Below are 13,814 nucleotides of genomic sequence, written 5' to 3'. Positions count from 1 at the left end.
GTTCAAACAGATATTAAACTTATTACTGTGTTCATATTTCAAAGACTTTCGAAATTTCAATTCAAGACATTTTAATGTCAATTAAGGCCTTTTTTTAGAATAGTGAATTCAATACTGTTTAAGACTTTTCAAGGATCTGGGGGAACCCTACATCAACTTTTGTCTATATCAGTGGGTGGCAGAATATTACTATGTTTTAAATCTTTATATTTTGATCTGCTCATGAGGTAGTTCACGGATCCCTTTACCCCCTGGGTTGTCAGGGCCTCACTTCCTGTTGTGTGTCTTGGCAAGTACAGCCTGGTGGCGCCCATCCCTCTCCAGGCCATTTTTTTGGGTAGGGTTTGCTCCCCCACATGAAACAGTTTCTATGGTTACCAGTAGCAGGAGAAGCCTCCTGCTCTGACTAAGATACAGCAGCTTCATCATCTGTTTGCTGTTGTTTTTCGATCTTCTTGCACATGATTTCAATGATGTTAATTATTGTTTCTTGCATTACTTTACAAGAAAAAAAAAACCTCCAAAAAACACCGAAAAGGTTGGAATGTGGTATAAAGAGATGTCCACTGGTATTTGCTAATTTTATGTATAATTTTCCCAATATTTGTAAAACACATACAACGTAAAATAGAGTGGAAGAGGTTTACAATATAGGTAAATTCAAAATTAACGTTCTGAGACATGGTGAACACAAACGATATATGACATGAATTTGGACACCATGATTATTCAAACTTTAAAACAAACACAAAACATGGAACTGGGGCCGCAAATCATTTTCTAAGTATTTTCATCCGACAATATGATTTGAGATTTTTTTATGAAAAAAATGTGCTATGTCTCAAACGGGTTTAGAGACACTGGGCTAAAGGATAATCCTTCAAAATGAGATACTGTTATGATCACATCAATCACAGTAATCGAATGTTTTGAAATCATATGCTGTACCTCAAAAATTGCAGTACTCACCATCAAACTCAGCAGGCCCGACACCCACAATGATGATAGACATTGGTAGTGATGCTGCCTGAGCAGGACACAGCAAAAAGATTTCAGAGTATTGAGAGACACGCATAAATTTTGGTGTTGTGGTAACTTTACTTGCAGGCACAAATTCAAACACCAAATGGCTTTTTATTTCACTCTAAAAGCACGGCGCACGACATTTGTCAATACCAAATCATTTGGAGTTCAAATAAAATGAAGGAAATGTGCTGTCTGTATCCTATGTTTAAACTTCAATATGACCAGAGAAAAAGAAATTGCCTCCCAAAAATATGTTGGCCATTGGGCATGTCAAGCTGTATAAAGTTAAATATTAAATACTGTAATCCGTCGTGGTATTGCGATTTTTGTGTGTGCAGATTTTCATTGTGCATTGTGTTCTGCATTGTGATTGGCTAAAAAGTCTGCCTGCCTCTTTTCTGCCTGTGCATCAATATCATTGCAGTACAAGCTGTACACATACATAAAGCAGCTTGATAAATCTACATTACGGACGTGCAAATCTTTTTCAATTTCCATGTTTCATATTGTTCACTATTTATTTTGTTTGCACTTCAAGTGTGGGATAAATCTGTTGAGGGTGATGTGCGATACATATTACAAGGTTCTATAAAATTACTACCTGTCTGTTCTGCTCTATTTCGACTGACTTAAATACACAATGTTTCAAATTCTTTGTCATATGAGAACTTAGTTTTAATCTAACGGAAAAGATTACTTTCCCTGGTAACTAGTTACTTTTACAATAGAGTGATCCATTCATTAACTTTTTGGAAGAAGGAGTGAGTAACTGTAATTACGGTAATTACTTTTTTAATGTAACGTGCCCACAACTGTAGATGAATAAAGATTTCTCCTTTGCACGTGTTGACTATCGCGGAAACCTTTTGGAATGCAACCCCTGTTACAAACGAGGCATTACTGTACAATCCATCTGTTGGAATTGCATTCAGGCCAAATACATGTGTTGGAAGGAAGCTTGCGCTAACATGTATGTTTACTCACATTGACCACGGCCTCTTTGGTTTGGACCATGTCAGATATGACTCCATCTGTGATCATCAACAAGACAAAGTACTGCGAGCCATCTGTTATCTCTGAAGCACAGCTGGGACACACAAACAGACACACACCCACAGACGCACAAAATATAATATTATGGAGAAATATTGTACTCAAATCACCTAGAACGCCAATGTATTCAACAATATTAAATACATGTCAAGTCATGTTTATTTGTATAGCCATTAATCACTAAGAGTTTCAAAGGGCTGCACAGACCACAGATTATTTCAAACCACAGACTATTATGACACCATCCCCCGATCTAAAACCTACACGAGGGCAAGGAAAAACTAAAAAACCTCAACATGAGGAAAATAGGAAAATACATGTGATTAAAGATTCATTTCAGAAACGATAAGCTAGTTGTGTTAACCTTGTTGGACTTAATAAACCTAACAAAAAGTAGAGGTAAGATTGGGTCTACAAAAACAAAAGGGCGCGAGTATAAAAGCCCGACCAAGCTCAACTTAAACGCTTAACTTAGTTTGAGGGACCGAGCCCAAAGCTAACCAGAATTTTTATAGTTTATTTGAGAGGACTCTGAAGGAATGAAGGTTGATTTTGGCTGACTGCACCCCTGTGCCATGCACCCACTTATCTGGGCCCGACCAAACATGGTGCTGAGTTTGCTGATGAGGGCTATGCTGCAGGAGAGGGGGAAGAGATCCATCGTGTAGATCCTCCACAAAGAAAGGAAACCAACAACAATTGAGGTTTGTTTTGACTTCGAGATGCTGGTCTTTAAGGCAGTGGCAAAGAAAAAGCCACAAGTGACTTGTCAACAAAAATAATAGATTCATATTTGCAATTAAAACATAAACATTGGACAACTCATTTAATAAAAAAGTGACTTTTTTATGGAAAACACCAAAATGTTTCTGTGATCCCAAACCTTTGATAAAATCACCTTGGGTAGGACTGTGCATTCAAGACAGCTTAGCAACCTAGGGTGGAAGTTAAGGATTTTGGGCCCGATTTCTTGGTTCCTCGAATCAAGTCTTTTGTTGGGATCTTGCTGGGACAGGCTTTAATACCCGCGGGACGGGTTTGGCTCGGGCAGGACTTTTAAGGCCTAATCTCATCTCTACCTTAAGGCATGGTCACAGAACCATTCACGGGCGTATCGCAGCTGAATCACGGCCAGAAGTTTCTGCCCGTGAAGCAGACGTGGTGGAAAATGTGCAAAATTGGCTAAATCCACTGTTTACCCATGGTATGCCCGCGAAACAGACGCCGGCGACTGTTCCTGGTCCTTATACGCAGCGGCTTCACGTGGCTCTCCAGTAAATCTTTTTACTTTAAGTGTTCTTTTATCTCTCATCCTTTCTTTGATAAATACCTGTTCGGCAACTATCACCTTAAGTCGCCAGGAACTTATTAACCTGGGTCTAAGATTAGATTTCGACTCATTTCACGATTACAACACCAACAACAACATCCCAAAGGACATACGAAGACCACCGGGATCTCCCTGGGTTACCTGCCCGCCCAACAAGCGACGGAGACGGCGGAGGGAACGTAAACAAAAACGAGGTTCTCGGGGAGGCCTAGCGAAGAAGCTAAAAAGACTACCACACCGACAAGCGCTTCCGAGTATCTTCCTGACCAACGCCAGATCCATCGTACACAAAATCAGTGAGCTTGAGCTGCGGATAGCTACTAACAACTTCGTACGGAATAGCAACATTTTTGTGATCACGGAGTCATGGCTTGACCCGCGGATCCCCGACGCTGCAGTTCAGCTAACAGGACGCACGCTACACCGATACGACCGCAACGAAGACTCCGGCAAAAAAAGAGGTGGGGGACTATGCATTTACGTACATAATGCGTGGTGCAATAACAGCAGAATTATTGATGCACACTGCTCGCCCGATCTAGAGTTTCTCGCGGTATCGTGTAGACCATTCTATATACCGCGAGAGCTAACTGTGCTCATTGTGATAGCTGTTTACATTCCTCCGGATGCTAACGCTAGCACAGCGCTAAACCTTCTACTCGCTGCCATAAACATTCAACAGCTTGCACACCCCGACGGAGCTTTCATTATCGCTGGCGACTTTAATAATGCATGTTTAAGGACTGTTCTTCCAAAATTCTATCAACATGTGAACTGTGCAACAAGGGGTGAAAAAACTTTGGACCGCGTTTACAGCAACATCAAAAACGCATACAAAGCTTCCCCCCTCCCCCACCTAGTAAATTCGGATCACATATGCCTATCCCTTACCCCCTCATACACCCCCATCCGAAGGAAAACAAAACCTGTAACGAGGACAATACAAACGTGGCCTGAGGGAGCCCTCTCCAAGCTGCAGGACTGTTTTGATCAAACTTGCTGGGAGGTATTTGAACACCATGACCTCCAGAAATTCACTGACACTGTTTTATCCTACATCCGTTACTGCACGGATGAAGTCACAGTATATAAAAAAGTCAAAAACTACCCAAATCAAAAACCCTGGATGACCAGCGAGGTGCGCACCCTCCTCAAACACCGCAACACCGCCTTCAGGTCTGGAGACAAGGCTCTTTACGGGGTGGCCAGGGCTGACCTGAAGAGAGGCATCAAGGAAGCAAAATCAGCCTACACAAGGAGGATCGAGCACCTCTTCGCTGGAAATGACCCGAGGAGGATGTGGCAGGGCCTCCAACACATCACCAACTTCAGAGGCCACAACCTGGCAACTGTTGAGGCTGAGGCTTCACTAGCTGAGGACCTTAATCAGTTCTTCGCTCGCTTTGAAGCTGGTAGGCCACATACAGCAACATCACACCCATCAACAACCAGCAGCAACTCCCTCACATTTCAGGAGCACGAAGTCAGGCGTGCGCTGAATACCATAAACCCCAGGAAGGCAACTGGCCCGGATGGAGTACCAGGGAGGGTACTCAGGGACTGTTCCAATCCGCTGGCTGGGGTCTTCACCACCATCTTCAACCGGTCCCTGTCACAGGCGACCGTCCCACCTTGCCTCAAAACCTCCACCATCATTCCCGTCCCCAAAAAGTCAGCAGTGGAAAGCCTCAACGACTACAGGCCTGTAGCTCTCACGCCTGTGGTCATGAAGTGCTTCGAGAGGTTAGTGTCCCGGCACATCAAAAACTCCCTGCCACTCACACTGGACCCCCACCAGTTTGCCTACAGGGCAAACCGCTCCACTGACGACGCCATAAACACAGCACTTCACACCGTGCTGAAACACCTGGACCACCGGGGGAGCTACGTCAGAATGCTCTTCCTGGACTTCAGCTCAGCCTTCAACACCATTATCCCGGAGATCCTGGTGGAGAAACTTGCACACCTAGGACTCTCTCCCTCCATCTGCCACTGGATAATGGACTTCCTCTCCAACCGCCCACAGTCGGTGAAACTCGGTACCCACGTCTCTCCCACCCTAACACTGAACACTGGCTCCCCCCAAGGTTGTGCACTGAGCCCCCTGCTTTTCACCCTCTACAGCTCCGACTGCTCACCGACCCACCCCACAAACACTATTATTAAGTTTGCTGACGACACCACCTTGATCGGCCTCATCTCTGAAGGGGACGAGGCGGCATACAGGGATGAGGTTGAGTCACTTTCAACGTGGTGCTCGGAAAACCACCTCATATTGAACACAACAAAAACAAAAGAACTGATTCTGGATTTCAGAAGGAATAGCAGGAATCCAGCACCACTCATCATAAAAGGAGACTGCGTAGAGAGAGTCCACTCGTTCAAATTTCTGGGCGTGCACATCGCCGACGACCTCTCCTGGTCTGCAAACACCAGAGCGGTGGTAGGGAAGGCCCAGTAGCGACTGCACTTCCTGAGATTGCTCAGGAAAAATAACCTAAAACAGCAGCTGCAGGTGTCTTTCTACAAAGCCACAGTGGAGAGCATCCTAACATACTGCATCACGGTGTGGTATGCGGGGTGCACAGCAGCAGACAGGAAAAAGCTCCAGAGGATCATAAAAACAGCCCAGAGAATCGTCGGCTGCTCTCTGCCCAGTCTGGAGGACATTGCCTGCTCTCGCTACCTCAGCAGAGCAGAAAACATCGTCAAGGACTTCTCTCACCCCGGCCACCATCTCTTCGACCTGCTGCCTTCCGGCAAGCGCTACAGGTCACACAAAGCAAAAACGAACAGACTCCGAGACAGTTTCTTCCCCACAGCCATTACCACCCTAAACAGACACCGCACAAACAACTGAAAACTGTTGCAAAAAAAAAAAAATAAAAAAAAAAATACCTCACACGTATGTAAAATGGTACTCACGTACATGCTGTCTGCACTATGTTTGTTCACTGCTCAACAGACACCGCACAAAAACTGAAAACTCGTGCCAACACTACCTCATACGAAAATAATGTTACTCAAGTCTTGTTCTTGCACATGTCGACTGCACTACGTTTAATGCTCAAATTGCACAATGTCTGACCATTTCCTTTTTTTGCACTATGATGTCTATGCTTGCACCAATGTATATGCGGACTATTTTTGCACCATGATGACTTTGCACCAAATGCAATATTGCACAACCGTTACGATACAACGTTATCACGACAACCCTGTATGTAACATCCCACATGCTGACATTGTTGTGTAAATACCATGTAAATTATAACTATAGCCTTATTCCCCTTGTTTTATAACATTATCTTCTCTGTTCCTTTATCTTCTTGCTCATACCCTCACTATGTGTAAAACTGGAGTGTCATGCCCAATTTCGTTGTCACAATATGTTAGCCCATTTGTAACAATGACAATAAAGGTATATTCTATTCTATTCTATTCTAACCGCGGCTGCATCGCGTTTGACCGTGCTTACACGCGGTACACACGCTAATGCACGTGATAACACCGCGATACAGGCGCAGAACAAACGTGGTATGACCGTGCTCCACCCGCGATTACCCGCTAAAATTTCGCATCCTACCCGCGTGTAACCACGTCGTTCCGGGTCTGTACCGCGTCTTTACTGCGTCTTTAGCTCGTGTGTACCACGTGTGCCGCCCGCGGTTACCCGTGGTCTAAAGTTTTGAGCAGCGCAAAACTTTTTCGCGCGGCCAACCGCGTGTGAATTTCTTACCGCGTGTAAAGCACGGCTGTATCTCGTCTGTATCGCGATCTCAAAGCGTCCAACAGCGTCTGCTTCACGGGCAGAACTTTCTGGCCGTGGTTCAGCTTCGATACGCCCGTGAAAGGCTGTGTGACCATGCCTTTAGACACTCTTTTTTGGGGGGGAAATTTGGATGAAGATAAAAAAAAAAATACTGCAACTACTGAAGCCCTTTGAGACTCTGTTGGGGTTCAGGGCTATACCAAACTACTGTTCAAAGGTTTGGGGTTGCTAAGAAATGTCCATATTTTTTAAGGAAAAATAATTTTTTACTGAAGATGAAAGTAATCAAAAGTACACCCCATATATTGTTAACCTGGTAAATGACTATTCTAGCAGCAAATGTCTGTTTTTAATGCAATATCTACATACTGTATGTGTATAGAGATCCATTTCCGACAAGCAATAGTCCAGTGTTCTAATAGTACATTGTATTTTTTTATTGTGTCAGAAAGCTAATGGATAACTAGAAAGCCCTTGTACAGTGATGTTAGCACAGCTGAAAACAGTTTAGCTGGTTGAAGAAGCTATGCAATTGACCTTTTTTTGAGCTAGTCAAGTATCTGAAGCATCATATTTGTGGATGTGATTCAACTTTCAGAATGGCCAGAAAAGAGAACTTCCATATGAAACTCCACAAGCTTTTCTTGTTCTATGAAACAAAGGCCATTCCATGTGAGAAATTGCCCAGAAACTCATGATCCCCTTCAACGGCGTGTACTACTCCCTTTAGTGAACAGCACAAACGGACTCTAACCAGAGTAGAAAGAGAAGTGGAGACACAGCCAAGCAAGAGGAAAAGTATAGCAGTTTATGTTTATTTCTCAACTAGCAGCTTCCTTAACTGGTACCTGCAAAACATCTATCGTGAAGAGGTGACTTTGAGATGCTGGTCTTCAAGGCAGTGGCAAAGAAAAAGCCAGATGTGACTTGTCAACAAAAGAATATATTCATATTTGCAATTAAAACACAAACATTGGACAACTCATTTAATAAAAAAGTGACTTTTTTATGGAAAACACCAAAATGTTTCGGTGATCCCAAACCTTTGATCTTTAAAAAAGCCATTCATCCCCAAACCTGAGAAAACACTCACTTTGCGACTTTGTTAATAACAGGTGCAAAGTTGGTAGGTCCGTACAGCTGCACAGTTCTTAGGCTCTGGAAGTAGGCCTCCATGACTCCGTCAATGCCCACACAATTTGGATTATCAATGTCACCACTCTGTAAAAAAGGGTTAATTTTCTTCTTTTTTTAATTAAACTGTCTGACAACATATTTTTGCTTCATAAATTCCAAAAGGTTCTCAATTTATAAGTAAAGAATAGGCACTTTAGATGAAGTCAGGGATATTCAAACAATAGCATGGTGTCCATTTGGGACCAAGAAAGTGTCACGGAGATCGCATACCCGTCAACTTATACGTTTTAAACTTATTTCATGTTTTTTGGATCATTTAAAATTGGTTTATGCCGTATAACAATTTTTATACAAAAACACATTTTTACAGCACATTTCAAAGATTTTCTTGCCGATATTATTTTGCTTGCGCAAACTGGACTCGCTGATGCTGGTGGTAAGCAGGTACGAGCGGTGCACTCTGTTCGTATATTCACAGGTGGAGATTCAAGGGAATATGAGGTGTGCAAGTGATCCCCAAACCCGCATGTATATGCTTGTTGAAGGAGGGACAGGACTACCAGATCTATATTGCATTGGACTATGCATAGCTCGGTTTTAAGGCGCCGAACATTCGCCTTTCACACAGGGAGTTGAGTGGCAGAGGTGAGCAGGTTGCACTCGCCTAAAATGGCCTATTTTGTAGACCAGCAAGAACACATCTTGCAGTCCGGACCCAGACATACCAGACCTTTACATACTTTGCTTTTCATGCTGTCCGCAGAATTACTACGGATGCAGAGGCAAGTACGACCAGACCCCCATTAGCCGCGTCATGTGTTATGTCGTTCAATCCGCCATGGGTGAGGGAGTGGAGTTTTAGTGAGGTAATTAATTCTGGGCCCTCTTCTCTACACTCTCACTCATTGCTACTGCGGCGTCGGATAACCAGACATAGTTGGCCTCAATTCGATATACTGCTACTTCAACAAATGGAGCTGGCTCAACCGTTCTGCGGTGATGGCCAGATGAAGTAAAAGTACGAGCGTTGAGCTGTCTTGAGGGGTAGCCTCTAGGACAGCCAGCTGCATTTTACTTTGCATAACAAGCAAGATTTTTGTTGCAAATAAAGCTCAAAATGCTCATGTTTAGAGGTGCACAAATTCTTCAGAAAAAAATGGACTGTTTCTTCAGAAAAAAACAGACTGAATCCTATTCTGCGGTAGGTTTTTTTGCAGAGAAAATGGAAAACTAAGCGAAGAGACCCTACTGGGCTCCTGCTGGTGAGCAGATAAGCGCACCTTCTTAGCTAGCTGCTGTCGCTCCAACAATTGCTGATCTTGAGCGCATCATTCTATGGCTGCACATTAACGTCTTTGTGTGTGCTTGGCCTCCACAGGTGATATAAAATGGTGGTGGTCTACTTACCAGTGGGAATGCGTGGGAGATTTTGCCATCAGGGGGCAGCTTAGCGCCAAAGCCGTATGCAGGAAAGAGTTTGTCGCTGTCATAGTCTTGGATAATCTCACCCACTGCTTTCAAAGCCATGGCGTATGCGTTCATCTGGTAGGGGCTCATATAGTGCAGTGAGGTGGGCTGGGATGGGTTGCCTTGCAGGGTGGAAAACAAAGCAAAATAAAGGATATATAAAGCCTGTGTCTTTACTCTTGCAGTATGCCAACTGTTTAGTGCAGGGGTGTCAAAATTACTCACGTGAGTAGAAGAAATGCAAAGAAAAGCCACCAGAGCAGGCATGTTGGCGTCATTTTTAATAAGACTTGAAAAATATTTCTTTATTTAATCTATTGTCTATCGAGCCAGACTGCCTGTAAACATGGCAACAATTTCTAGACGTTACCAGCACTTTATCTAAATTCAAGCACTTTTCAAACCGAGAAAACACAACAATAATATTCTAGCATTTTCAAGGATTTCAAGCATCCGCACAAAACCTGAAAGTGTTATAAACTAAATATAAACAAATAAAATATTCTTGTACTATTTTAGGATAATTTGTTTCTCAATCATACACATTGGCATTATTATGGGAATACAGGCATGTAGTGGCGCTTAACCGTCACATTGCAGGTATTGTAGTCAACAGGCATTGTGCAAAATGAGAATTTTGGTCAGAGCACTCTTTTGACCTGTTCATTTTTTGACGTTAAGACATTTTTGGGTTTTGTGGTCCACACAGAATGAGGAGTTGGGCCACATTTGCCCCCCTGGGCAATGAGTTTGACACAAGTGGTCTAATAAATAATGTGATGATGCTTCTTATGAGGAAAAAAATCAGCGCATGTATTCATGAATAAGTAAGACTGCAAACCTTTAGGGGGCACTACAACAGCCTTTTTTTTTAAGAAACAAGACCCTATAAAACATTAAAATAAAAATTAGCGTGCTCCAGTTGAAAATTTAAATGGGGATACAAGTTAAATAATTTAAAGTCTTCTTTTTGTTGTTGCTAATGTTATTGCACTTCCTTTTATTGCACTATTGTTAGAATGCAATATTTTTCATTACACTATTCGAGTGTAAGCACATTGTTGTCAATATTTTTGCCTATTTGTTCTGACCATCTTATATCTTATTTTTTTCCTTTAAAGTATTTATTACCTGCATATAAACATGGCCCTGGAGAGCCATGTCCAAGCTTGTTGCATACAATGTTTCACCAAGTTGTAAATTAAAATAAAGACAATTCTATCCAATCCTATCCTATCCTATTCCATCCTATCCTATCCTATCCTATCTGATTTGATTCTCAGTTTTAAGACAAATGAACTTTGCATGATTCAATACAATGTTAATTGACTGACTATTGTCAATTCAGACTGACTGTGTTTGGATGTATAATAGAAAATAAACATATTGCAAATGGGAAATGACCATTTTTTTTAAATCCTAATTTTCCCTTTATTGTATTAACTTTGGTTAGGATAATCTCATGCTGCATTTATCATTGACTCCTGTTTTGTAAAAGTCCCCCAAATTATCTCTGAACGAGCACTACTACCTTCTCTCTCATTCCACTGAATTGTGAGCATAGCCTGCTTCCCAAAATTGATATTTTTTAAATGAGCAGCCAACCTCAGAGGAATCATGCATACCATTTGATGCAGTAAAGTCTATGGCGACAGTGAAGTTCAGCTGTGTCCTGGAGCGCAAGAGAAATAGAGAAAAAAACATGAATGCAGGAGATTTATTGGAACATACTGTATATAAAAATCAAATAAAATCCCATTGTACTTTAATACAATACATAAATATATATATTTTATCGTTATAGAAACAAAAAAAATGCATTTTAAGAGATATCAGTGTTGTTTATTTAACAAGCATTGGTCTTATGGGATCGTTATCAAATAAAGTTGCAAAGTGCCGTAAATGAGATACAATAACAGATGTGATGTAAAGACATTGATTAGTATTCACAACCCCAAATTCTGTTTGTGTTAAACAAACAAAATACTCAATTATAAATGCATGCACTGAATATCCCCATGTGTTTACATATGAGATTTTGCAGTGCAAAACTCCTCAGGTGTAATTTTGCCAAAGTCAACATGAATTCGGACGCAATTTCAGAGTGCACAAGTATGCACACACACACACACGCACGCACGCACGCACGCACGCACGCACGCACGCACGCACGCACGCACACACACACACACACACACACACACACACACACACACACACACACACACACACACACACACACACACACGTGCAACTGGCCACACAGTGAGAGCAGACTATTCATTATTCCACTCACCCTCCTCGGATGAAATCCACAAAGGTGTACTCGGACTCCACTTTGAAGGACAGCAGAGTTACCTTGAATTTACGAATGCACACACAGGCACAAATTTGGAGGTAAATAACAAAAGAGAAATGGGAAGGCACAGTAGAGAAAGATATACAAGACAAAATGGTTGCTTGTGGGCAGTATTGGGAGTAATGCGTTACAAAGAAACGCATTTTTAAATTGAATTGTTAAATTGTGACTCAAATGTAGTTACAACATGGTGTGTTGATCTGTCAAGTCAAGTCAGGTTTATTTTGTATAGTCCTTACATCAAGGGCTGCACCGATCACAGATTATTGCAAAGCACAGACTATCATTACACCATCACCTGATCTAAAACCTACATGGGGGCAAGGAAAAACTCAAAAAACGTCAACATGAGAAAAATTAAGAAACCTTGATAAGTGACCGCACATGAGGTAATTCCCCTTCCAGGATGACCAGGCTGCAATGGATGTTGCAATAACAAATAATACATAGTTATTGTCAACATAGAATATACAGTAGGTAGTTCATAATTGAGATGTGTGTTTTAAGGCTAGATTCAAACAGTTCCACTCAGGTTGTAGATTGAATCTCAGGAGGCAGAGCATTCTTTAGCACCAGCGCCCAGAGTAAATCGCTTTCGAACCTGCAGATCTCTTCTTGGCTCTTGGGATCACTAGTACACCAGCATTTTTAGAGTGAAGGCTTTGGAGCGGAAAATAGGGGGAAAATACATCTGAAAGATATGAGGGAGCAAGTCCATGCATGATTTTGTATAATACCGACAGAACCTTAAAATCACATCTTAAGCTAACAGGGAGCCAATGCGGGTCAGCTAAAATCGGGGTAAAGTGATCAAACTTTCTTTCCTTAGTTAAAAGCCTCGCTGCAGCATTTTGTACCAGCTGCAGGATCTCGATTTTGGACTTCGGAAGACCGGATAGTCGTGCATTACAGTAATCGAGACGGGAAGTAACAAGCGCATGAATTATAACCTCTGCATCGGACTAGGACAGCATAGGGCGAAATTTAGATGGAAAAAAGCTGTTCTAGTAATATTCTTAACGTGAGTTTGGAGGGACAATTGGGGTCAAATGTGACACCTATATTTCACACTGGGTGATATTACATTTGTCAATATTGAGAGAAGTTTTTGAGACTCTGGTACTTATTTAAAACAAATTACGGAATTCATCATTCTCTAATTGGTACCACACAACTAATCATGTCGTAAAAGTGAATTTGTGTGTATATATGGCCCTAAAAAGTGCAAATCAATACAGTTACGGTGGTACAGAATTTCTCCATACTGATATTCTCCCTACCGTATATACTCATTTAAAAAAAGAGGCATGGCGCTTTACACTGAAAAACAACGATGACAAGATAAAGAATGTGCTGTATCTGAGTCGGCTCAGGAAGCTTCTCCTGCTACTGGGAACTGTGGAAACTAGACCTATTGGTTGCTTGTGGGGGAGCAAACCACTACTGAAAAAAATAGCCTGAGGTGGAATAGGCACCGCTATACTGTACTTGCCCAAGACACAACACAGGAAGTGGTGTCCCGATGACCCTGGCGGTTAAGGGATCCATGAACCGTAAAGCTGTACTTACAACTCTAAAATGAAATATTGAAATCAGGGGATCAGCTTAAATGCACCTTACAAACTGTGTCTCACCACTAGCGAATGGTAGGAAGCGTGTGAGGAGAGGGC

The 13,814-nt window shown here is 42.1% G+C and overlaps 1 protein-coding gene across 1 annotated transcript in view; it reads right to left on the bottom strand.

The window, feature by feature from the left end:
* LOC148369794 (copine-9-like) overlaps nucleotides 1-13,814 on the bottom strand; it is a 163,387-nt gene that overhangs the window by 26,487 nt on the left and 123,086 nt on the right. Inside the window, exons 13-18 of the mRNA XM_088331991.1 lie at nucleotides 12,082-12,143; nucleotides 11,411-11,457; nucleotides 9,726-9,907; nucleotides 8,275-8,402; nucleotides 2,011-2,113; nucleotides 970-1,027 (exon numbers count right to left, since the gene is read on the bottom strand). Of these exons, the coding sequence (XP_088188117.1) occupies nucleotides 970-1,027; nucleotides 2,011-2,113; nucleotides 8,275-8,402; nucleotides 9,726-9,907; nucleotides 11,411-11,457; nucleotides 12,082-12,143 (580 nt within the window). The remainder of the gene's footprint in view (nucleotides 1-969; nucleotides 1,028-2,010; nucleotides 2,114-8,274; nucleotides 8,403-9,725; nucleotides 9,908-11,410; nucleotides 11,458-12,081; nucleotides 12,144-13,814) is intronic.

The sequence above is a fragment of the Urocampus carinirostris genome, chromosome 3 (assembly GCF_059441175.1).
Source record: "Urocampus carinirostris isolate Australia breed hairy pipefish chromosome 3, RoL_Ucar_1.0, whole genome shotgun sequence".
NCBI lineage: Eukaryota > Metazoa > Chordata > Actinopteri > Syngnathiformes > Syngnathidae > Urocampus > Urocampus carinirostris.
Note: the sequence above shows the minus strand (reverse complement) of the source record. Positions and strands in the feature narration are given on the sequence as shown.